The sequence below is a fragment of the Mustela lutreola genome, chromosome 10 (assembly GCF_030435805.1).
Source record: "Mustela lutreola isolate mMusLut2 chromosome 10, mMusLut2.pri, whole genome shotgun sequence".
Taxonomy (NCBI): domain Eukaryota; kingdom Metazoa; phylum Chordata; class Mammalia; order Carnivora; family Mustelidae; genus Mustela; species Mustela lutreola.
The window spans coordinates 10657484-10681626 of NC_081299.1; the positions used below are offsets into that span (position 1 = coordinate 10657484).

At 47.2% G+C, this 24143-nt stretch overlaps 1 protein-coding gene across 10 annotated transcripts in view; it reads left to right on the forward strand.

Moving 5' to 3' along the window:
- The window catches only part of FHAD1 (forkhead associated phosphopeptide binding domain 1), a 129830-nt gene that overhangs the window by 14387 nt on the left and 91300 nt on the right, over nt 1–24143 (forward strand). For 9 of the 10 annotated variants that reach the window (XR_009345089.1, XM_059136010.1, XM_059136011.1 and 6 more), the window contains exons 1-2: nt 4485–4672; nt 10672–10878. Coding sequence is in view for 9 of the 10 variants with exons in the window: in XM_059136010.1 (XP_058991993.1) it covers nt 4493–4672; nt 10672–10878 (387 nt within the window). In the remaining variant the exon portion in view is untranslated. Of the gene's footprint in view, nt 1–4484; nt 4673–10671; nt 10879–24143 lie in introns of those variants that run through there. The other variant, XM_059136013.1, reaches the window with a different exon arrangement.

Here is a 24143-nt window from a genome sequence, read left to right on the forward strand (position 1 = left end):
AGGCCAAAATCATGGTGCTGGTGGGCCTGGGCTCTGACAGAGTCTCCAAGAACAGTCGGCCTCCAGGTGGATTCTGGTGATTGGTGGAACTTAGCCTGTGCGGTTATGGACTGAGGTCCCCTTGGCGGGCTGGCTGTCCGTGAACATGGCTCTCAGCCCAGAGAGGCTGTCCACATTCCAGGCTGGTGGCCCCCTTATTCAAAGTCAGCAGCATTGGGTCAAGGGTTTTTCATGCTTCAGATCTCTCTGACCCCCTGTACTGTCTCCTCTGCCCAGCTCCAGCCAGAAAAGTGCTCTGCTTTAAGAGCTCATGGCATTAGACTAGCCCCACCTGAACGATCAAGGATATTCTCCCTCTTTTAAGATCACGGATTAGTAACCTCTGGATCTGCATAGTCCCTTTTGCCATGTAAGGGACCAGAGTCCCAGGACCCAGGTTTAGGGCATGGATCTCTTTGGGGGACCCATCTTCTTGCTATTTTTTTTTAAAGATTTATTTATTTGACAGACAAAGATCACAAGTAGGCGAGAGGCAGGCAGAGAGAGAGAGAGAGAGAGAGGAGGAAGCAGGCTCCCTGTGGAGCAGAGAGCCCGATGCGGGGCTCGATTCCAGGACCCTGGGATCATGACCTGAGCCGAAGGCAGAGGCTTTAACCCACTGAGCCACCCAGGTGCCCCCTTCCTGCTATTGTTAATCCTACCTCTTACCTGCACTGTTGCCGTGGGGAGAGTGTGGACTTAGGGGTTGATTTGAGAGCTTTTTGGAGGAACCAGTAAGGACAATGTCAGGAGCCCTGAAGAGAGGTGGCAGGTGAGCTTGGGGGTGATACGGGACGGGAAGAGGCAGGAGGGGAGGGCATCAGTCCCCGGGGGCCAGCAGGCACCGAGAGGCTCAGAGATGAGCCGGGGGTTGGAAATACACATCGGAGATTTTGGGGCTGGTGCAGTGGCCCCACCTGTGGACGGAGTGAGAAGGAAAGGGAGCCGGCACTCGAATCCTCGGGAATTGTGGAATCTGGGGGCAAGCATAGGGAGAGGAGCCCAGCGCGGAGGTCCAGGAGAAATCAGAGAGGGAGCGGAGCCAGCCAGCTGCGGCCGGGCCAAGGAATACATCAGTAACATATAGGTAACACATTGAGGGTTTACTTTGTGCCAGACAGGGTTTCTGGACACTTCCACGTATATTAACTCATTTAATCCGTATGATCAACGACCCTCCAAGGCAGGCACTATCATTTCCCCCATTTTACGGATGAGGAAGTTGAGGTCACACACAGTGAGCTGGGGCCTGGGAACCCTGCTCAGGCAGTCTGATTTCAGGAACCAGCCTCTTCTTGAGGCTTTGCCCCTCCGCAGGGCTCCCCCAGGGAGACCAAGGTAGGAGGGTGTCACTGACAGAGGGAGCCAGAGAAGCCTCCCCTTCCCTTCTCCTCCCAGACTCATTGTCTCACCAGAGCCCAGCTGTTTCCTCAATTTCCTTATTCTTTTGAAAACCCCAGTTTTCACTACTTCGGCACCACATCTCTCTTGAGGCGGTAAGGAGGATGGGGCTGGGGTTGGGACAGCCAAGAACCAAAAGGTAAAAAGAAATAGATCTGGGGCGCCTGGGTGGCTCAGTGGGTTAAAGCCTCTGCCTTCGGCTCAGGTCATGATCTCAGGGTCCTGGGATCGAGCCCCGTGTCGGGCTCTCTGCTCGGGAGGGAGCCTGCTTCCTCCTCTCGCTCTCTGTGCCTGCCTCTCTGCCTACTTGTGATCTCTGTCAAATAAATAAATAAAATCTTTAAAAAAAAAAAAAAAAAAGAAAGAAATAGATCTCACGTACACACACATACACACACCCCCCATGTAATTTTAAAAACATCGTCCTACTACCTTGAAAATTCCTCCAAACAGTACCTCCTGTCAGTCCTGAGAAGCACAGCATATGAAACCCACTTTTGCCCCAAAAGAAAGTGCAGAGAAGCCAGAGACTTGCCCCAGGCTGCACCGCTGGTGGAGGGGGGGATGCGACTGCAGGCTCCCCAACCCCAGAGCCCGTCCTCCTGCTCGTAGCAATAAATAGTGAGTGGCTTGGTATTCTCTCGATGTGCCAAAGTTCTAAGAGCGCTGTTGTATGTGTTATCTCATTTATACCTCACCGATAACTACCGCGCTCTTTAACTGGGGTCTGTATTCACAGAGGAGGAAACCGAGGCACGAAGAGACTAGGTCACGTGTCCAAGGTCACCCAACTGGGAAGCAGGAGAGCTGCACTTTGAACCAAGGCCCCCACCCCGAAAGCCAGTCCGAGAACCACCACGCCCTCCTGCCTCTTCATCCCCTTAACCAGGAGGCCGTGTGCCTCCCCCGGACTAAGTGCCGCAGAGAGGCTGGGGAAGCCGTGGGTGACAGCGGCCGGGGGCTGGGTGCTCAGGTGGGCAGGAACACTCTCCAGGCAGTTTGACAACAAAGGGAAGGAATGGGGGAGGGGAGGGGAGGCGTTCTGAGGACGGTGAGCATGGTCATGGGTTAGGGGGTCACACTGAGACTGAAGATACAAAGAGGAGACCCTCCGTGAGCTGGGACCAGACGAGGTGGGGTGATAAGACAACCCCGAGTCCCTTGGCGGCTGAGAGAAGGCCACTGAAAGCCATATATCCGAGAGCCTCTCCCTGCTGGAACTCCAGGTCCTGGCAGGGAGCGGAAGGCCATTTAGAGTGGGCGTAGAGTGACAGAGGTGCGTTTCATAAAGGGACTCCTAGAGAGGGCTGCCAGACTTAAGGAAACCACCCAGAATGGGGCGGTGCCCAGAGCCACTAAGAGAGAGGGACTGTTCCCACCCTAGACCTGAAGGCTGAAGGGGTTACATCTTCTGGATCCCCAACAGGAGCTGTGACTTTTGATGGGAGGGTGTACCCAGCCCATGGTGACCCCACAGGACAGGAGCCAGGGGAGTAAGTACCCCAACCTCTCTCCTCCCTGCTCAGATCTCTGATCCCCCATTGACCAACCCCAGCCAGATGCCAGAGGCAAGGAGCCCATCACCCCGTTGGCAAAGCCACATGGGCTGACCTGCTGGGGCAGAGGGCAAGGGGGAGCAGGTGAGTGGGGATCGGGGGTGGCAAATGGAGGACGTCTGGCAGGGGACAGGAGGTGAGGACCCAGAAGGCTGTTAATGAGGTAGAATGAAAGACCCGGGACTGGCGGCTGGGGGACGCGAAGGGAGCAGCATATGGCTGGACTGGGCCGACTTGTGGAGAGAGTGTGAGGGTTGGGGGGAGATGGGGACAGAGCCGGACTTGGAGGAGCTGGTGAGCTTGAGCGGGGAGCCAGGCCTGGGCAGGTGAAGGGGAGTGCCCACAGGGACTGGATAAGGAAGCAGAGGCCACAAGGAATCAAAGAGGAAGGGGAGGAGGAGGAGGAAGGGAGGAGGAAGAAGGTCATGCCCTGAGACTGGGCTTCTGAGTTCCAGACGAGGCAGGGCTGAGAACTGGCTCTGAGGGAGGGTTCCAGATCATCAGGGCCGCAGGGAGACTTCCTCAAAGCCCCGGGGTCACTGAGCAGATGTTTGCTGTTAGCAAATTTGTTGAAGTCGCAGTGTTTTATGCACCCACTAAATACTTTTAAAAGATATTTAAAATGCAGGAGACTGTTTTAAATGCATGTTCCGGGCGCCCCTGGGTGACTATTGGGTTAAGCGTCTGACTCTTCATGTCAGCTCAGGTCATGATCTCAAGGTCCTGAGATGGAGTGTGGGGTCTTCTAAGGTTCTCTCTCCCTCTACCTCTGCCCCACCGCACCGTGCACACACACGTGTGCATGCGATCTTTCTCTCTCTCTCTCTCTCTCAAATTAATTAATTAATAATAAAATAAAATGCATGTCCCATATTCAGTTCCACTCCACTCCTCTTTCCCTATTAAACTACTGTCTACTCTGAAAAGCATAGAGGACAAGTCAAGGATATAGATTTGGGCCTGCAGTGCCACGGGTCAGCATCTTGATGTTGGCTGAGGCCCTTCCCCTTAGCCATTTTTTAAAAAAGATTTTATTAATTTATTTGAGAGAGAGGGAGAGAGAGCACAAGTGCGGGGAGGGGGAGAGACAAGCAGACTCTGAGCTGAGCGCAGACCCCAACTCGGGGCTTGATCCCCTGATCCTGAGATCAAGACCTGAGCCAAAACCAAGAGTCCGGCCCCCAACAATGGAGTCCCCCAGATGCCCGCCTCTTAGCCATTTTTAGTATTGTAGTAAAATACACATAACATTTACCCTCTGAACCGTTTATACGAGTGCGGATTAGCAGTGTTAAGTGTGTTCACATAGTTATATATAACCAATCAGAACTTCTTCATCTTGCAAAACTGAAACTCTGTACCCATCAAACCATCAAGCAATTCCCAACTTCCCCTGCTCTGGTCCCTGGTGGCCACCATCCTACTTCCTGTTTCTGTGAGCTCAACAACTCTGGGTACACTTTGTATCAGTAGACTCGGACAGTGGTTGCCCGTGTATGCCTGGCTTATGTCACTCAGAGGCATGTCTGCAAGGTCTGCGCCATGTTGTCGCAAGCATCGGGATTCTCTTCCTTTTTCAGGCTGGAGAATACTCCATTGTATGTACTTGGTGCATTTTGCTTAGCCACCGATCGGGCCGTGGACCCTGGGTTGTTCCCCCCTTCCAGCTGTTGCAGGTAATGCTGTGAACACGAGCGTCCAGATAGCTCTTCAAGCCCTTGCTTTCTGTTCCTTTGGTTGTATACCCAAAAGTGGGCTTGCGGGATCGTCTGATGATTTTATTCTTAATTTTTTGAGGAACTGCCATACCGTCTTTCTCGTTGAGCTGCACTTTTTATTTTTACTTTCTAGATTTTTTAAAAAATTTATTTGAGAGAGAATGAGAGAGCGTGAGCACGAGAGGGGGAAGGATCAGAGGGAGAAGCAGATGCCAAGCAGGGAGCCGGGTGCGGGACTCGATCCTGGGACTCCAGGATCATGACCTGAGCAGAAGGCAGTTGCTCAACCAACCGAGCCACACCAATTCCTGAGCTGCACCTTTTAATGAATGCACCTGTGGATGGTGAAAGGTGGGCAGCTCAGCAGATGTACAGTCTGCCCACCTTAGCCGCAGGGCTTCTGTCCCAATAAAATTGCTTTTAGTAATTTTCCGAGGAAGCCAAGGCTCTTCGCTTGGTTATTACAGGGCAGCCCCAGGAAGCCCTCTCTTGGCCTAACATGGGGCAGGGTCCCCATTTGATGGAGTCATTCAAAACTTCCTGCTTGCTTTGATTTCTTAATAATGGCCTGACAGCTACAGAGGAACTGAAAGTTATGAGTCCTGGGAAAAGAAAAAAAAATGCAGCACATAGAATTCCTCTCTTTGATGGGTTATCAAGGGTTCTTAGAGCAAGAGATCAATGAGAATGGTGACAACCATGGCGTGAGTGGCATTTCCCAAAGAACGGATGTGTTTTAATATTAGAAAAAAATGCTTTCTTTTTGAGGCCAGATTGAGGTTTATAGGATATTGAGCAAATAGTACACAGAGTTCCCACATACCCACCGCCCCCCAAGCACACACACAGCTTCCTTTATCATTAACATCTTGCTTTAAAATGGGACATTTGGGGGCGCCTGGGTGGCTCAGTGGTTTAAAATGGGACATTTGTGGGCGCCTGGGTGGCTCAGTGGGTTAAAGCCTCTGCCTTCGGCTCAGGTCATGGTCCCAGGGTCTTGGGCTCGAGACCCACGTCGGGCTCTCTGCTCAGCAGGGAGCCTGCTTCCCTCTCTCTCTCTGCCTGCTTCTCTGCCTACTTGTGATCTCTGTCAAATAAATAAATAAAATCTTCTTAAAAATAAATAAATAATAAAAATAAAATGGGACATTTGTTACCACTGAGGAGCCAATACTGCTATATTAAGTAAAGTCCGTAGTTTACATGCGGGCTCACTCCTCACATCGCATAATCTGTGGGTTTTGGCAAATATATAATAAGTATCCACCACTGCCGTGTCATACGGAATGGTTTGGCTGCCCCCAAATCCCTGTGCTCCCCGCTTCCGGCTGCCCCACATCCACTTTGGGCGGCACGAATCCAACCCTGTGGAATCCCATCCCCTTCCAGTTCCGTCCAGCTGGAAAGCACTGATCTTGTTACTGTCTCTATAGCGTTACTTTTCCAGAATTCCATAGAGTTGAAATTGTACACTCAATAGCCTTTTCAGACTGGCTTTTGTCACTAAGCATTGTGCATTTCCATGGTTTCTCCACATCCTTTTGTGGCTTGATGGCTCATTTCTTTTCATCACTATTATTTTATTGTACAGATGTACCACAGCTTACCTACCCATTTACCTCTTAAAGAACATCTTGGTTGCTTCCAGTTTGGGACAATTATGAATAAGAATGCTATAAACATGTGTCCAAAATAAATGAGTCTTAAAACTCAACAATAAGGAAACAGACAACCCAGTTTACAAATGGGTGAAAGATATGAACAGACGCCTCACCAAAGAAGATACACAGATGGCAAAGAAGAACCTGTAGTTTTCTTCATATAGATCTTTATAGATTTTGTTAGATCTTTACCTAACTCTTTCTGTCTGGTCTTTCTTTCTTTTCCCTTTTTCCTTCTTTCTTTCTTTCTTTTTTTTTTTTTTTAAGATTTTATTTCTTTGACAAAGAGAGATCACAAGTAGATGGAGAGGCAGGCAGACAGAGAGAGAGAGAGAGAGAGAGAAAGAAGCAGGCTCCCCGCTGAGCAGAGAGCCCCATGCGGGACTCGATTCCAGGACCCCAAGATCATGACCCGAGCCGAAGGCAGCGGCTTAACCCACTGAGCCACCCAGGTGCCTTCTTTTTTTTTTCTTTTTCTTTTCTTTCTTTTTTTTTTTTTTTTTTTTGTGCTAACATAAATGGTGTTATGTTTTTAATTTCTTTTTAAAAATTTTTTACATATTTTATTTATTTATTTGACAGAGAGAGACACAGTGAGAGAGGATACATAAGCAAGGGGAGTGGGAGAGGGAGAAGCAGGTTTCCCACAGAGCAGGGAGCCCCAATGCAGGTCTCAATCCCAGGACCCTGAGATCATGACCTGAGCTGAAGGCAGACGCGTAACGACTGAGCCACCCAGGTGCCCCATGTTTTTAATTTCTTATTCCAGCTGTTCATTGCTGGTATACAGGAAAGCAATCAACTTTTGTGTATTAATGTTATATCTGGCAACCTCCCTATAATTGTTTGTTAGTTCTAGGAGTGTTTTTTGTTGATTTGGGGGGATTTTTTTACCTAGGCAATCATGTCATTTGCAACCAGAGACAGTTTTACTTCTTCCCTCCCAATCTATATACCTTTTATTTCCTTTTCTTGTCTTATTGCATGTCCTGGCTAGGACACCATACTGTGTTAAAAAGGAGTATGAAAGGGGACATCCTTGTCTTGTTCCTGATCTTAACGGGAACGTTTCTAGTTTCTCACCATTAAGTGTGATGTTAGCTTTAGGATTTTTGTAGATGTTCTTTATCAGGTTGGGGCAGTTCCTCTCTATTCCTAATTTGCCAAAAGTTTTTTGGTTTTGCTTTTCAATAATGAATAGGTGTTGAATTTTGTCAAATGCTCTTTCTTCATCTAGTGATATGATCATGTGACTTTTCTTCTCTAGCCTGTTGAGATGATAGATTATATTAATTGATTTCCAAGTGTTGACCAAGCATTGCATTCCTGCATACTTGCTAGTGGTGTACAATTCTTTGTATACATTGTTAGATTCAATTTGCTAATATTTTGTTGAGGATTTTGCTTCTATGTTCATAAAAGATATTGGTCTGATGTTTCTCTTGTAATTATCTGTGTCTGGTTTTCAATTTCTCTGTTCTGGAAGAGGTTTTAGAGAACTGGTATTATTTTTTTCCTTAAGTGTTTGATGGAATTCACCAATGAATCCATCTGGGCCTGATGCTTTCTGTTTTGAAAAGCTTTTAATTATTTTTTTAAAGATTTTATTTATTTATTTATTTGATAGAGATCACAAGTAGACAGAGAAGCAGGCAGAGAGAGAGGGAAGCAGGCTCCCCACTGAGCAGAGAGCCCGATGTGGGGCTCTATCCCAGGACCCTGGCAGAGGCTATAACCCACTGAGCCACCCAGGTGCCCAAAAGCTTTTAATTATTGATTCAAATTCTTTAATAGATATGGGCTTCTTCAGATCATTTATTTCTCCTTGTGTGAGTTTTGTTACATTGTAGCTTTTGAGGAGGTGCTCAGTTTCATCTAAGTTATCAAATTTGTGGGCATAGATTCATTTATAGTGTTCTTTTATTAGCCTTTTAATATTTATGATATCAGTAGTGATGATCTCTTTTTCATGATTTTAGTAATTTGTACCCTCTCTCTTTTTTCTTGGCTAACCTGCTAGAGTTTTGCCAATTTTATCGATGTTTTCAAAGAATCAACTTCTGGTTTCATTGATTTTTCTCTATTATTTTCAAATTTTTAAATTTCATTCATTTTGTCCTAATTTTTTCTTCTGCTTGTTTTGGGCTTATATTGCTCTTCATTCTAATTTCTTTAAGTGGAAGCTTAGATTATTGATTTTAAGTCTTTCTTTTCTAATATATGCATTCTATGCTATAAATTTCCTTCTGAGCACTGCTTTCCTGCCTCCCACAAATTCTGATAAGTTGTATTTTAATTTGCACGTGCTTTCATTTCATTTAGATCATTTTTTCTTTTTCCTAAAGCTTCTTCCTTGACCAACATGCTGCTTAAAAGCATGTTGTTTAATGTCCAAATACTTGGGAATTTTCAGCTATCTTTCTGCTATTGATTCCTAGTTTGAATCTTTCATAGGCTGAGAGCATGCTTTGTATGACTTCTGTTCTTTTAAATTTGAAATTCGTTATGTTTTGTGGCTCAGAATGTGGTCTCTCTTGGTGAATGTTCTATGTGAGCTTGAGCACAATGTGCATTTTGTTATTATTTGGTGACGCAATCTGTACGTGTCGATTAGATGCGGTTGACTGATGGTGGTCTAGTTTAGCTTTATCCTCCCTAATTGTCTGTATCTCTGTCCATTACTGATATAAGGATGTTGAAGTCTCCAACTGTCATAATGGATTTGTCTGTTTCTCCTTAAACTTCTTTCACTCTCTGCCTCACTTACTCTGATGTTCTATCTTTAGGCACATACAGTTAAGGATTGTTGCATCTTCTTGAAGAACTGATCCTGTTATCATCATATGTAACGCCTCTCTTTACCCTGGTCATGTTTCTGGCTCTGAAGTCTGTTCCATCTGAAATTAACATAGTTCCTCCTGCTTTCTTTTTGTGTTTCAATATTCTAAGTACCCACGTGTATGATAAAAATTTGCAACATAGTTAAGAACACAGACATTTGAATCAAGCAAATCTGAATACAAGACAAGCTAGCCAAGCTGGGTGACTTTGGGCAAATTAAATCATTCTGTGCCTCGGTTTCTTTATCTGCAAAATAGAGAACAATCCCTTTGGATTATTGTGTAGATGAAATGGAATAATGCAGTAGCGCAAACTTCCTGGCATGTAATGTTAAATTAACATACTCTATTAATATAAGTTATGATATTACTATATAATAATATAAGCTGTATAATATAATCTATTATTATATTATTGATACAAGCTATTGGTATCATTGTATCATGGGACTTTACACTTGTCTAAGAGCAAATACTCTTTCTATGAATGTCAGATGAGGCACTCCGAGAAGATAAATTTAGAAACTAATTGCCAAATCTCTGGCTGGGGTAGATATCTAACAGACACAGTGTCCTGAAAGGAGAAAGGCTTCACATGTGCCCTGCAGCCGCAGTCCAGAGCCCCACGCCCCAGGAATGTAGTATTTCCTCCTGGGTGCTAACCTTTGCTCACTCTTCTGACAAAAAGAAAATTACAGAGGAGCCTTCTGCCTGGCATTGCCAATTCACAGACACACCGTCTGGGCATCGTCTGGGCTGGAGTCCCTTTCTTTCTGGACAGGTAGTCACACCCGGCCCCCTACTGAAAAAGCAGATCCTCACTGATGAGATAAATTCTGAGCAGCTTTTAAGAAGCAATAAAAATAACTAATCGCATGGGAAAACCTTCACTGCATGCCAAGGTTTTGTAAAAGTAGTTATAAAGCTGTATGTTATGTGGTGTGATCTCAGTTTTGTTTGAGCTTTTTAAAAAGCTTGTAAGCACAGACAGAGGACTGGAAGGAGGTGAACCACAGTGTTGACAGTGCCCGCCTCTGGGGGATGGGAGCCTAAGTGGTTTTAATGTCTTCTTTGTGCTTTTCTCCAATTCTCATTTTCTGTAATATTTTTTAAAATGTTATTTTTATAAGATGTAGGTGGCCAACTCCCTGCCCAGAATGTGTGCTCATTCAGACTCCCCTCAGTTCCCTTTGCCTCTGTGCTGCCTGATCCCCCACGCCACAACGTGGGCACCTGCTCTGGGTCTGGAGTCAGAGACCACATCCCCAGACCCATCGCACACTAACCATGTGGACTTGGCCAGGTCACTTCACTTCTCTGACTCTGAACATCATCGTTTTTGGATGAGGGTTGTGGTGACCAGCCAGCCAGGGAAGGGACTTAGCACCTTCTGGTACCCATACTCCCTAGTAGATGTGGGGGCCCTGGCTACAGCTGTCTTCCTTCTGTATTTCAGTCTGCAGACATCGACAACCATCATGCACTTATTGAATATAATGAGGCCGAGGACAGCTTTGTTCTCCAGGACTTCAATTCCCGAAACGGCACCTTTGTCAATGAGTGCCACATTCAGAATGTGGCCGTGAAGCTGCTGCCCGGAGACATCCTGAGATTCGGGTCCGGAGGGCTGACCTACGAACTTGTCATCGAAAACGCTCCCTCGGTGAGTCCAGGCCCTTGCAGGGTAGGGGCCAGAGGTGCGGTGTCCTGTCGCCTTCTGTACCTCCAAAGGGTGGTGCTTGTCCACAGCGTACCAACTGGATTTCATGCTGGGCCCACAAGTGACCCTGACCTACTGGATCTTACAAGGTTCACACCAATCCAGGTGGATCCTCTTGGGGGGGTGGGGGGTGTGCATCTTAGCGCCCTCTTCTGGGCATTTCCTGGAATGACATGTAAGAGTTGCACAGGGGCCAACCCAGAGCCATAGCATTCTCCTGAAAATGCAAACCTTGGTTGAGGCAAGAGGAAAGAAAACTCAGAGATGGATGCTTTTTTTTACGCATATCAGCGCTCTGCAGCTTCCTTACTTTGCGATCAGCAAGGGTTCTTTATATGCCTGGGTCTCAGGCTCCCCGCTGATGCGCAGCACTGAGAGATCTATCTATAGAGCGTGAAAGTCAGTGTCGGCCTGGAGCAGAGATTCAGGGCCCGGCAGCTGTTACCATACCCTGAACAGAAATGTCCTTGGGATCCTGACCTATAATATGGCCAGTTTAAGCAAAATGCAATACAAAACTTCCCCGTTAAAGCTCAGTCCCACGGAAGACACCGTTCACGGGGGAGGCCGGCTGGGGTGGGGTGAGGGGTGAGGGGTGAGGGAGGTTAGCAGCTCAGGCTTTGGCCAGAATCCCAGCGTACTCTGGAGTGCTCCCGGGCAAGCCTCTGGAGCCCCCAGAACCTCCCATTTACTCCACAAAATGGGGCCAATGACAGCCATGACCTTGCAGGTTCACCTTGAGTGTGGAAAGAGATGATTATAATTGTAAAACTAGCACGGTGCTGGTTCGCGGTGAGCACACAATTAATATCTGCCATGTGTGTCCCAGAGAGATGGCGTCTTTGTCTTACTCGCCGCCTCCAAGAACGCTACATGGACTGGAGCCTCCAAGGCTTAAAAGCCTTTCTGGGACAAGGCTGGGTCTAAATAAATCAAGTCTAGAGGATCGAGACAGACTCCTGGGGTTTTGAGCCCATAGGCAGCCCTAATTGCGCACCCCAGAAAGACGGACGGCATCCCCCAGGCTGCGTGGGCCATGATGCCACATGCATCACATTTGGCTTTGAAGATGTGGGGCAGACTTTTCGGCTGCTGCTCAGCTGCCTTATCCTACATAGACCGTTAAAGTTTGTTTGCTCATGGTACGCACCAAGGTCCTGGGGCAGCACTGAGGGGGGCTCCTGACCCAGAAGGTGTTGACTTGATCAAGAGTTCTCAACATGGATAATAAGGATTCCCCCTAACACACACACACCCACATCAGAACGCTGTGGGGAGCAGACCAACAATGCACATTCCTGGGCCTCACCCGGGGCCCAGGGACTCATTCATACTTAAGGTTGCCAGAAAAAAACACAGGACACCCAGTTAAAGCTGAATTTCAGATAAACCACAAATAATCTTATAGTATAAGTATGTCTGAAATATTGCAAAGGATTGCTTATGCTAAAGAAATTATTTGGTATTTGTCTGAAATTCAGAGTTAATTGGATACCCTGTATTTCATTTATATATATATTTTTAATCTATGTATTTATTTATGTTAAATCTGGCGACTCTACACAGCCTCCCTGGGAGTGGGAATATGCATTTTCCCAGGCTCCTTGGTGATTCTGCTGTATCCCCCACAGAATAAAAACCTAAATATGGAGCCCCTTGTCTAGAGCATTTACAAATTTTTTTTTTTCTGGAACCAAAGAAAATGGAGTTTCAAACCCCAAGCTTGTAAATCCAAGTTTGTGAAGTTTGAGTCAATATTTCTCAAACTTGTCTGATTATAAGAATGTTTCTGAAATGTCCAACAAAATTACAGGTTCCCAAGCCCCCCTGCCTGGGAAGTTCTCATTTTGTGGCTTGCCAGAAGGGGAAAGGGTGATAATGTCTGCATTTTTTTAATACGAAGATATTTATGGAAATATTATTTATAGGGACACAAAAATTGAAACCTAAATATCCATCAGAAGGGGGCATTGTCTGAAAAAAAAAAATACGAGAGTTTGTTTGTATATGGAAAACTGTTGCTTTTTTTAAAAAAATAGCTTTATAGAGGGCGCCTGGGGGACTGAGCCAGTTAAGCATCTGACTCTTTTTTTTTTTTTTAAAGATTTATTTATTTATTTGACAGGCAGAGGTCACAAGTAGGCAGAGAGGCAGGCAGAGACAGAGAGAGGGGGAAGCAGGCTCCCTACTGAGCAGAGAGCCCGATGGATGCGGGGCTCAATCCCAGGACCCAGGATCATGACCTGAGTAAAGGCAGCGGCTTTAACCCACTGAGCCACCCAGGCGCCCAAGCATCTGATTCTTAATCTCAGCTCAGGTCTTGATCTCTGGGTCGTGAGTTCAGGCCTCACATTGGGCTCCAAGCTGGGCATAGAGCCAACTTACAAAAAGGGGGGGAGGAGAGCAACTTTAGGGAGATATGACTGACATACAATCAGCTGCACGTGTTTAAAGGTTATATAATCTGATGGGCTTTGACCTACGTGTGCACCTGAATAACCATCGCCACGGTCAAGACAGTGACCATATCCGTGGCCCGCAAAAGCTTCCTGTTCGCTTGCCTCCAGTTTACATAACATAAACTTCATTCATGGTAAGCCTATGATTCAGCACATTTTTGTATGATTTTTTAAAAATATTTTATGATTTACTTGAGAGATAGAAAGAGCACAAGCAGGGGGAGTGGGAGAGCTGAGCAGGAAGCCGGATGCAGGACTCTATCCCATCATGACCTGAGCCGAAGGCAGAAGCTCAACTGACTGAACCACCCAGGCATCCCCCCCACCCGCTTTAGTATGTTTACGGAGCTGGCCGTCACCACGACTTCCTTTCAGAACGTTTCTATCCATTTCTGTTCCTCCCCCCAAAAAACCTGGGAGGTACTTAGGGTTTTTTGTTGTTGTTGTTGTTTTTAACTTTTAATTTTTTTTAAGGTTTTATTTATTTATTCATGAGAGACAGAAGGAGCAAGGCAGAGGGAGAAGCGGGCTTCCGCTCCCAGCCCCCGTTCTTTCTGTCTCTCTGAATCTGACTGCTCCAGGCCCCCCGTGTAAGTGGAATCTTAATAGTGTTTATCCCTTTGGGACTGTCTCGCTTCACTTGTGTAGTACTGTGTCCTTGAGGTGCATACATGTTGTAGCAGGTAGTATGTACTCAACATACATGTTGAGTAAGGGGATCCTTTTGAGCCGAGGAATATTCTGTCGTGTGTCTGCCTCACGTTCTGTTGAGCCGTTTGTCCATCCATCCATCGACGGCTGCCCCCACCTTTTGGCTGTCATGAGTAAGAGTGTGATGCGTACAGGTGTATAAGTATGGAAGGGGTACTTCATTTTACGAGATGCTTCTGATATCGCGTAAGCGTAAGAAACAATGATCAAGGGCGCCTGGGTGGCTCAGTTGGTTGGGCGACTGCCTTCGGCTCGGGTCACGGTCCTGGAGTCCCGGGATCGAGTCCCGCATCAGGCTCCCAGCTCCACGGGGAGTCTGCTTCTCCCTCTGACCTTCTCGCCTCTCATGCTCTCTCTCACTGTCTCTCTCTCAGGTGAATAAATAAAATCTTTAAAAAAAAAAAAAAGAAACAATGATCAAGACCTTGAACTTTGACTATAGCAGAAGAGGACGCTTTGTAAAAAGAGAAATCAGTAGAGTATCAGGAGTCACGGATATGAACGAAACTGTGCTAACTGTGCTAACCTATTTGCCTGCTTGCCCTTATTTAACACAATCTGTGGGGTGGGTTCTCTCATGATCCCCACCTTACAGACAAAGAATCCAAAACTCAGAGAGGTTAAGTAATTTCCCCAGCGTCACACAGCTGGCCAATGCAGAATTAAGCTCTCTCCCCACTTGTGGGGAACAGAGAGAAGAGAACTTAATCTAACGCTAGCCAGAGCAGTATCCCCGACTGGTTTCCAGAGGGAGCAAAAAACACTTTTGTGGTCACTTGAATAAACACACATTTCTTTAAAATTCTTATTTCTACAAGCATTTGTGTCCCACTTCATTCCCCAAGTGACGGCAAGGAGCTGCACAAATGTTCCCCTGGCCTGTGCCCAGGGTGCTTTCCCAGGCTTTCCCAGGGAGCCACCTTACCCCGCAGGACTCACCCATGGTCCGTCCTCCCCAGAGTGCTCTCTGCTCAGAGCTTTCCTAAACTGAGGGACTTTCATGCAAGCATCCTCTTATTAATGGAGATCGTATTAATGGAGGGGTCCTCTGTGGGGCGGGCTGGGGTGAGGATAGCCTTGTGGGCTGGAAGGAGGGGAGGGGGGAGGGAGGAAGAGAAGGGAAGGAAGGGCATCTATCCTTGAATACTTCAAGGTCCAGCCTTTCTAAGAAATGTGCGGCCATCTTGATTGCTATGCTAGCGTTTCTGACTGGATTTTTGGGTCCCAGGTGAGGACACTGTGTTTCCCCCCGAGATGGAGTTCTCAAGGAGAATCATCATGAAATCCAAAGGGTTGGGCGTGGTCAGAACTAGCCCCTTCCTGACAAAGAGTTCCCAAAGGAAAACATTTATTTCAGGCTTTGGGGTGGTCACCATAACCAATCAGAAGGGATATGACAGCCTTTTCATGGGGGTGGGAAGGTGGGGTGTGGGTTAGGGAGCCACATGTGTTAAAAGCTGTCACAGTGCGGGGGCGGGGGAGGGGGGAGTGCGCATCCTGCTCTGGCTGCCTCGAGCACAGTCCCAGCCCTGCTCTTATGCTCTGGGCTTGTGCCCACGTCACCTGACTCTCACACCTTGGTTCCCACTGCTGTAAACTCAGGGAACTAACAGTCCCTACCACGGGAAGTTACTGTGGCATTAAGAGCTTAATGTATGCAAATCCCTTGGCTCAGCCTCCTGCCCCTCTGACAAGTTCCTGGTAACTCTCAGCTCTAGAATCAAGCAAACAAGCAGTGTGGCAGCCAGGATACCTCCTCTGGGAGTGTTCCTTTAGCCAGAAAACCTCCCAAGACCTCCCCAGCCAGCAGATGGATACACATGCATATAAATTACCTGTGGGATGACATCCAAGATGAAAAACTGCCCCCCAAATCCCTCTTGGTTGACGAAATACATTGGCACCTGCCCCCAAGGATATATTCTGGAACATGCTTTGTAAATCATAGCTCTTTCACCAAAATTTAACCTAGGGCTGCCATGTTGCACAACGCCAGGGTTGCCATTCACATCAGAGTCCATGTGGGTGACACCACCCCTCCCCACCCCCCCAAAGCTATGCAGGGCATGAGCTGCAGGGCCATTTGCAATGCCCCCCCCCAAAAAAAAAAAAACCAGTGAAGTAGAGTCTCCATTTCAGCACCAGGAGTGAGCAGTAGAAGTCACACAGCTGGACATGTCCGCCATATTGTGGGTTTTGTCTGTGGTTGCCTTTTTGAGTGCTTTCTGGTCTCCAGGAAGGGAGGTGTGGAAACAAACTGTCCAGTAGGGGTGGTGGTGGCCTGATCAAGCAGCTGGGCAAGGAAACCCCCACCTCGCCCAAATCTATAAATTGTGTCTTTCTCTCTTATGAAATATGGCAAGTCTAATGGAAATTCCCAGAAGGCAGAAAGGAAGCCAGGCACCCCAAGTGATGTGTAGAGTTGTTTTGTGGATGGGTAGACAGCCCTCGGCAGCAGTTTTCCTCGCCCCACGCATGGTCCCATCAGCAATCACCCCAGAAAGGGCTCTGGGCTAACCTTGACCACAGTTTACCCCACAGTGGTAAACTTGACTACCCTTCCCTGTAGCTGCTCAGCCCTGTTCCCAGGCCAGCCACACTGTCCCATGTGACTTGCATACCTCCTTCTTCCTTCCTGCAAGTCCTGACAGCCTACCCCGCACGGAGAACGCCTCTATCAGCCCCCACCCCTTACTGCTCCCCGCTGTGATGGGGTATCTCGGCAGATCTAGTGAAGGAAAGCAAGTGCTTTGGATTTCGATAGATTCAAGTTCAAACTCCAGCTACTGCTAATGTCACCTCTGTAAGCTTTTGCTTCCAGTTTCTGCCAAGCAGATACTCAGTAATCCCAGGTCCCCCTTCTCCCTTCAGGATTTCTGTAGAGGCCCTTGGGACCACCCCATCATTGTGCAAATGGTGCTCAAAGATTTCCTGCAACTTCCTTGAGTTTATGTATAGGCTACAGCCAGTGCTGGGACTGAAGGGCCACTCTCCCATGTCCTTGGGGGTCTAGAGGCTTTTCCTAACCATGGGGTGCCTGGAGTACCACAGTCCTTCACTGTGGGCAGTCAAGGGCGAGCGCCAGGCCAATCTGTCATGCTTCCTGCTGATGGGAAAGATTATCCCGGCAGTAAAAACAAAAGCCACCAAGAGTAGAAGAAAACGCAATTGCATTTATTGGCTTCCTTACTTGCTCCACTAACATTTTACCGGCTGTGGCTGCAGCTCCAGGGCAGATTGTGTCACGCCCTTTCTTCTTCCTCTTTGCTGGTGATGGTCATGTCTGACCCACACTGTTCAGTATGCATGGGCTACCTACCAGGAAGTACTCTAAGGGTGATACACACGTACTAGCTCGTTCACTTCTCACCAGCGAAGAAGCAGCTGATGCCATCCTGATTTTTCAGACAAGCCACAAAAGGATCCCATCGTCAGGGTCACACCAAAGGTCAGGGACAAAGAGGGAGCAGCACCTGATTCCGTGTAATGCTGAATCCCATGCTCCTACCCCGACGCTGGCAAACTACAGCCCACACGCCAAAGCCAGGCCAGCACCTATTTCTGTAAATAAAGTTTTATGGGAAACCAGCCATCCTCCTGTTCGCGACGGTGTGGCTACACCTGCTGTCGTGCTTTGGCAGCAGAGTGAGCGGGGCAGAGCGTACCGCACGCAGACCGGGAAACATCTGCTGTCTGGGTCCATGGAAAACATTGACCAGTGTCTGCTTATGACCCCATGCTCCACTGGCTTCCCTCTTTTACTTAGTTTTGTGAAAGAGGAGCTGAAAATGGAGGTGAGGACAGGGAGAAGGACCGCTCGAGCCCTACTGTGTTCCAGGAACTGTGCCGTTTTGTTGCTTTTTCTTGGTAACTGAGGAATAAAAAAAACAAAAATTGTCGAGCTGAAGAAATAGATTTGAACAGTCTTTTCACCACATCTTTTTTGAAAAAGCTGAAAATATGTGGTTCTAAATATATAGATACATATATATGCATTTGCACATGTGATATAATCACATTCAGATATATCTGATAAGTACGCTAGACGTTAATATAGAACATACACAACAGATGCGTATTATACATTTTAGTGTTTCTTCAATTGGAAAGTTTTCTTTGAAAACTTTGGAAGGTTCTTCCTGGTATAACTTTTGAAAAGATATTTGGAACTTTAGTCTGAAGTCTGCTGTAGCTAGAGAACTGTTCATTTGTTCAAAGTTTCTCTATGTCCTGTTTCACTACTGGTCTTATGGTTGGTTCCTTGGTTTTAAATCACTTCTTCTCTGGGCCATTGCTTTATTTTTACAAGTTCAAAGATAAATGTGGTACATGTTTACAGTCTGGTGGGTTGTATCCAAGTATATCACAACTCGCATAACACCTCTTGTTCTAAGTCCTGATGGTTGTGGTGAAGTCGCAATAAGCTTATTTTCCAGGAAATTTTATTGTTTGCAAGTGTCAGAAACCCAACTCAAAATAGCCTAAGGTGGGGGTAGGGGCAGAAGGAGTTCTTATAACTGAAAAGGCCAAAAGAACCAGCTTCAGTCCCAGCTGGATCCAGGTGCCCAAACAATGGCCAGGAATCTGTCTTTTTACCTTTGTTAGCTTCACAATCTCAGGCAGTCTTTTGCCTCACCTGTAGTGAGGTGGCAGCCAGCATCCCCAGCACCGTTCTAAGAAAAGAATAAATTTCTTAATTAGCTTGACTTGGACCATGTGCCTATTCCTGAACCTATCACTGAGGCCAGGGACATGGAATGGTCTGATTGGCAGGCCTGGGTCACGATCTCTCCCCTGAAGCAGAAGGGATCAGCCTTACCAGAATTGCATGGACTCAGAATTATGAGGGGTGGGGGGGAGACAGGCTGTCTGCTCCACAAAATTTAAGGTATCCATCTAGAAGATGGAGAAATGGATGCAGGGTGGGCAAAACAAACAACAAAGAAATGCCAGACATCCATGACATTAGGAAGCATTCCCACTGCCTCAACCAAATGTTCCTAACAGGACTGAGAGTAGGAATTTGGGGGAAGAGGGAAGAAAATGAGGAATAATCCGCTTTTCCGTTTTCCACTTAAAAAGTCCGAAGCTGATCCCCAAGGAAGCCAACTAGTTCATTCCTCCCCTCTGGGGAATGGGTGTGATGAGAAGCTCACAGAGCCGGGAGTTCATTGGTCCATCCTGGGGAAGGGTGGCCTTTCCATAGATCCCATTCTTGAGACGATGTTGCTTTGCCTGTACCCAGGCTTGAGGGACCAGTGACCAAATGGAACTCTTCAGAATGAACGTCTTGCTAGACAAGCTTTGTCATCGCCAACCTGATCTCCTAGTTGTGCTTTAAGGACTCTGTGGGGACCCGCTGATGTGATGAAGTGCCCTGAGGCCGGGTGTTTCTCGTGGAGTGGAGGGGCTGGGCAGCACACGCCTCGGGCAGGGTGTCCTCAGCAAGAACTCACACAAAAGGACTCTCAAAGTCTCTGTGTTGTCATCAGACGTCTACAGGCCCCCCAGATGACATCGGCGGGCAGGGCGGGGACGCAGAGGGGAGAGGCAGGCAAAGGCTTGGCATCCTGATGAAACAACCCAGCCCAGGAACGGAGGAACCAGCCTCGGCTGCTTCCAGTGCCCTCTGGCCACTCACACTCTTTGTGACCACACCAGAACCACGTGGCTGCTTCCTTTTTCTTAACTTAGTGGGAAATCATTCATTCATTCCCCCCTTCAGTCTCTCAATCTGGAAAGGCTGACCGGAAGTAGACCTCATCTAGGTCTACTTGCAAAGACTACTTGCAAAAATCTGGGTCTTTTCTCATTAGACTCTATTTCCCATTTTGCGGACTGACCTGGAAGCTAGTTAGAACTTGAAAGGGGAAAGTGGGGGCGCCTGGATGCTTCCGTGGGTTAAGCATCTGCCTTCACCTCAGGTCATGATCCTCTAGGGTCCTGGATTGAGCCTCATGTCGGGCTCCCTGCTCAGTGGGGAGCCTGCTTCTCCCTCTCCCTCTGCCCTTCCCCTGCTCATGCTTTCCCTCTCTCTCTCTCAAATAAATAAGTAAAATCTTTTTTAAAAGGGGGGGAGGGTAACTGTAGGCTAAAAGACTTATAGACAATGGGGAAATTCGATGGAACTGATCTCTTTTTTTTTTTTTTTAAAGATTTTATTTATTTATTTGACAGAGAGATCACAAGCAGGCAGAGAGGCAGGCAGAGAGAGAGAGAGGAGGAAGCAGGCTCCCTGCTGAGCAGAGAGCCCGATGCGGGACTCGATCCCAGGACCCTGAGATCATGACCTGAGCTGAAGGCAGAGGCCTAACCCACTGAGCCACCCAGGCGCCCAACTGATCTCTTTTTTAACCCAGCTGCTAAAAATCCAAATGAATGTTTCTTCTGAACCCCACAAAACGACGTGCTCTCTGAAGCTCCGAAAATCATATATAACGTGTCAGGTCCCTGTTCCAAATGTATAATCCTGATTTCTCACACTGGAAGTCTTGGACACCATTTCTCCTTTCCTGGAGGACTTAGAATTAGCACCCCACTTAGAGTTAGCGCAGCACCCCAGGAGCTGCTGAGGTAGGGAAGGCTGTTGGCCCTGGTGCCAAATGGCGCCCCCTGCTGGCCGTTGGCAGCAATGTCTGTGTTTTCTAGTCTATCCAGTCGAACCTCCTTGCTCCTGGCAGGGTCACTCTTTTCTCCACCTCCCTTCCGGTCATTACTGTTGTGTAGCTGAAAGAGCAAAGTTCAGTAAACTGTATTTGGTAAACTTCTGGGGCTGAAAGCAGTCCCCGAGAGCTCTCCCACGAGTAAGCTACGCTAGGAGTTGTGTAAGGATTCTGTATGGTTTTCTCCTGGGAACTCAAAGTCTCCTCCCCGGCTTTAGTAATTAACATTTTCATTCTGGAATAACTTCTAGATTTATATAAAAGTTGTAATGATAGTACACAGAGTTCTTGTATATGTCTCCCTCCATTTCCCCCATTTGAAGCATTTTCTGTTGCCACAGTACAGTTTTCCAAACCAAGACACCAACACTGGCCCATGATTTTTTTTTTTTTAAGATTTTTTTTTTATTTATTTGACAGAGAAAGATCACAAGTAGGCAGAGAGAGAGAGAGAGAGGGAAGCAGGCTCCCCGCTGAGCAGAGAGCCCGATGCAGGACTCGATCCCAGGACCCTGAGATCATGAACTGAGCCGAAGGCATCGGCTTAACCCACTGAGCCACCCAGGTGCCCTCTGGCCCGTGATTATTAACTCAACTTCAGGCTCAACCCAGCCCAGGGCACCGCACTGCCTTTCATCACTGTGTCTTCTTAACCTCCTCTGGTCTGTGACAGTTTCTTAGTCTGTCTTTCATGACCTTGATAGTCTTGAAGAGTATTGGCCAGGTGTCATTCTCCAGGATGGCTGACTGGATTGGATTGTGTTCATCTCTGATTTGCCTGATTCTCTTCTCTCATTAGACTGGGATTATGGTTCTTGTCGCATTATCAGGGGGGAACCCATTACCCACATGACTTCCCTGGGGACGTTAACTTCTTCCCTTGACTCAGCTGGTCTTTGCCAGGTTTCTCCATCAGAAAGTTACTGTTTTTCCCCTTCCATCCCCTAGTCTTTGGAAGCAGGTCCTGAGTATTGTCCACCCCCAAAGGAGAGGGGAGGAAGGCGCAGACAGTGGGACTCAAGCCCCGCCTCCTGGAAGGCAGCCTATCTACAGGTGCTCAGTTCTTCTGTAAGGAAGATTGTCTCTCCTTCCCTGTTTCTGTATTTCCTGAATCGTGTCTTTGTATCAGTATGAACTCGTGTATATTCATTGTATACTTTGGGTTATGATCCAATCCCACATCCTGTCTTGCTGCTGGAATAACTCCCAGCCTTGCCATTGGGAGCTCTTTGAGGTTGGTTGCGTGTCCTTTGAGAAGTCCCCACCCTTGGCTCTGGAGGGCCTCCTCACTCTCCGCTATTATACGATGAGCCAGGCTCGCAGTGTATTTTTCCCGCCCCACTCCCAGCATCAGCCAAAGGCCTTTCTACTTGTGCCGTTTGCCAGTTGTCCCCTTCAGCTCAGCCAGCCGATGCCCGCCACGTGTCCCAGGCATGACGTGGGGTGTTGGGCCCAGCTGTGCTCCACTAGAAAATGTTTACCACCCGGCTCTGAAAAAAGTAAAGTGTGCATGTAGAGCATAAGGCTTACTGATGGAGAGAATGTGTAACCCATTCTCTGCAAATAATAATGAACTATATACCTCTCTTTAAAGTTAGTTGCGGGGCGCCTGGGTGGCTCAGTGGGTTAAGTCTCTGCCTTCGGCTCAGGTCATGTTCTCAGGGTCCTGGGATCGAGCCCCGCATCGGGCTCTCTGCTCAGCAGGGAGCCTGCTTCCCCGCCCCCCTCTCTCTGCCTGCCTCTCTGCCTACTTGTGATCTCTCTCTGTCAAATAAATAAATAAAATCTTTAAAGTAAGTTGCGTATAACCGATCGACTCTCATAAAGCACTTTCACTGACTTGGGCTGAGTGCCCACGGCCACAGCCAACTTACCTTCACAACCGACGAGAGGGCGGTTTCCCAACCTGGACGTGGGTGGGTATCTTGTTTGCATCCACAAGTAAGACAAAAGTGAAACGAGAAAGACACGGTAGAACTTCACGTGTTTATCAGTGATCTTTTTGCTATACCAGAAAATAGTTTTCAAATACTTCCTCAAGAATATGTCATCAATTTTACATGCTACTAATAATTTAATGGCTCTAGACACAACATGCTTTTATATAATTTACATTGTTAACATTTTTTAAAAAAGATTGTTATTTATTTATTTATTTGACAGACAGAGATCACAAGTAGGCAGAGAGGCAGGCAGAGAGAGAGAGAGTGGGGGAAGCAGGCTCCCCACTGAGCAGAGAGCCCGATGTGGGGCTTGATCCCAGGACCCTGGGATCATGACCGGAGCTGAAGGCAGAGGCTTTAACCCACTGAGCCACCCAGGCGCCCCACATTGTTAATGCTTTTGCCAAAACCTCCATAAGTGTAGACAATCATCAAAACAAAAAAGATCAAGCTCTGATTTACAGTGTTCCCTAATTTCTGGGACATAAATACTTCCACCCACCAAGGCCAATGTCAAGTGACCAGTGAGACATCACTGAATACAGAGATACAGTGAGACAAGCAGTAGCACATGCATATGTAGAGTTAAATAACCTCAAGAGCATGGATAATAATAAAATAGAGTGAAATAATTAGGAAGGGTGAGTTTTAACTGTTACCTTTCTTTCCAATATCACTTAAATGTATGTTTGTGTAATTTGATTTTTTTTTTTATTAATGGCTGTGTTTATCAACCAGCTCAAGAAATTCCTGGGCATTTAGTAACTGGCTCTCAGGAGCCGGTAGCGGCTGGCCTCAGCAGGACACCTCTGGTACAGAGGACATGCCCCCCTCCCGCTTGGGTCAGGGCTGGTGTCCTCTGAGTAGCATCCAGTATGTACCATATGAATAACATTTCCATAAAAGAGTTATCAGTGTTCCTAGAAAATCCTGTATCAAGTACCTCTTGCAACGTTTTGTGGTTCTTTATAATTTTCTTTTTTGTAACTCAGAAAATCTCTGATTCCCCACTAATCATTTAAGACCCTTTTGTGAGTATGGAAAGCCTCAGTGCTCTAGGAGCACAGGTATTAGAGTCAAATAGCATCACTGCTTCCTGGCTGTGGGACCTCGGGCAAGTCATTTAACCTCTCTGATCTGCACTTTCTTAATCCACAACATGAGGGTAGAAAGGCCTCACCACCTCCGAGATTATCCTGGTGATTAGATGAGAACACATTTGTTCAGTGCACAGCCCAGTCTCTGGCACATGTGTGCCTTCTCGATATTGTGATATCGTGGCTCATAGCCGTAGAGGTATTGGCAATTACAAACAGCAGAGCTCGTGACAGGCTTTCCAAGGACAAGGTCTACTTCACTTTGTACCCAGCCTCCAGGGCTGTCTGGCAGAATATGTGTATCCTGTAGGCACTCTGTATGCAAACTACCTTGAT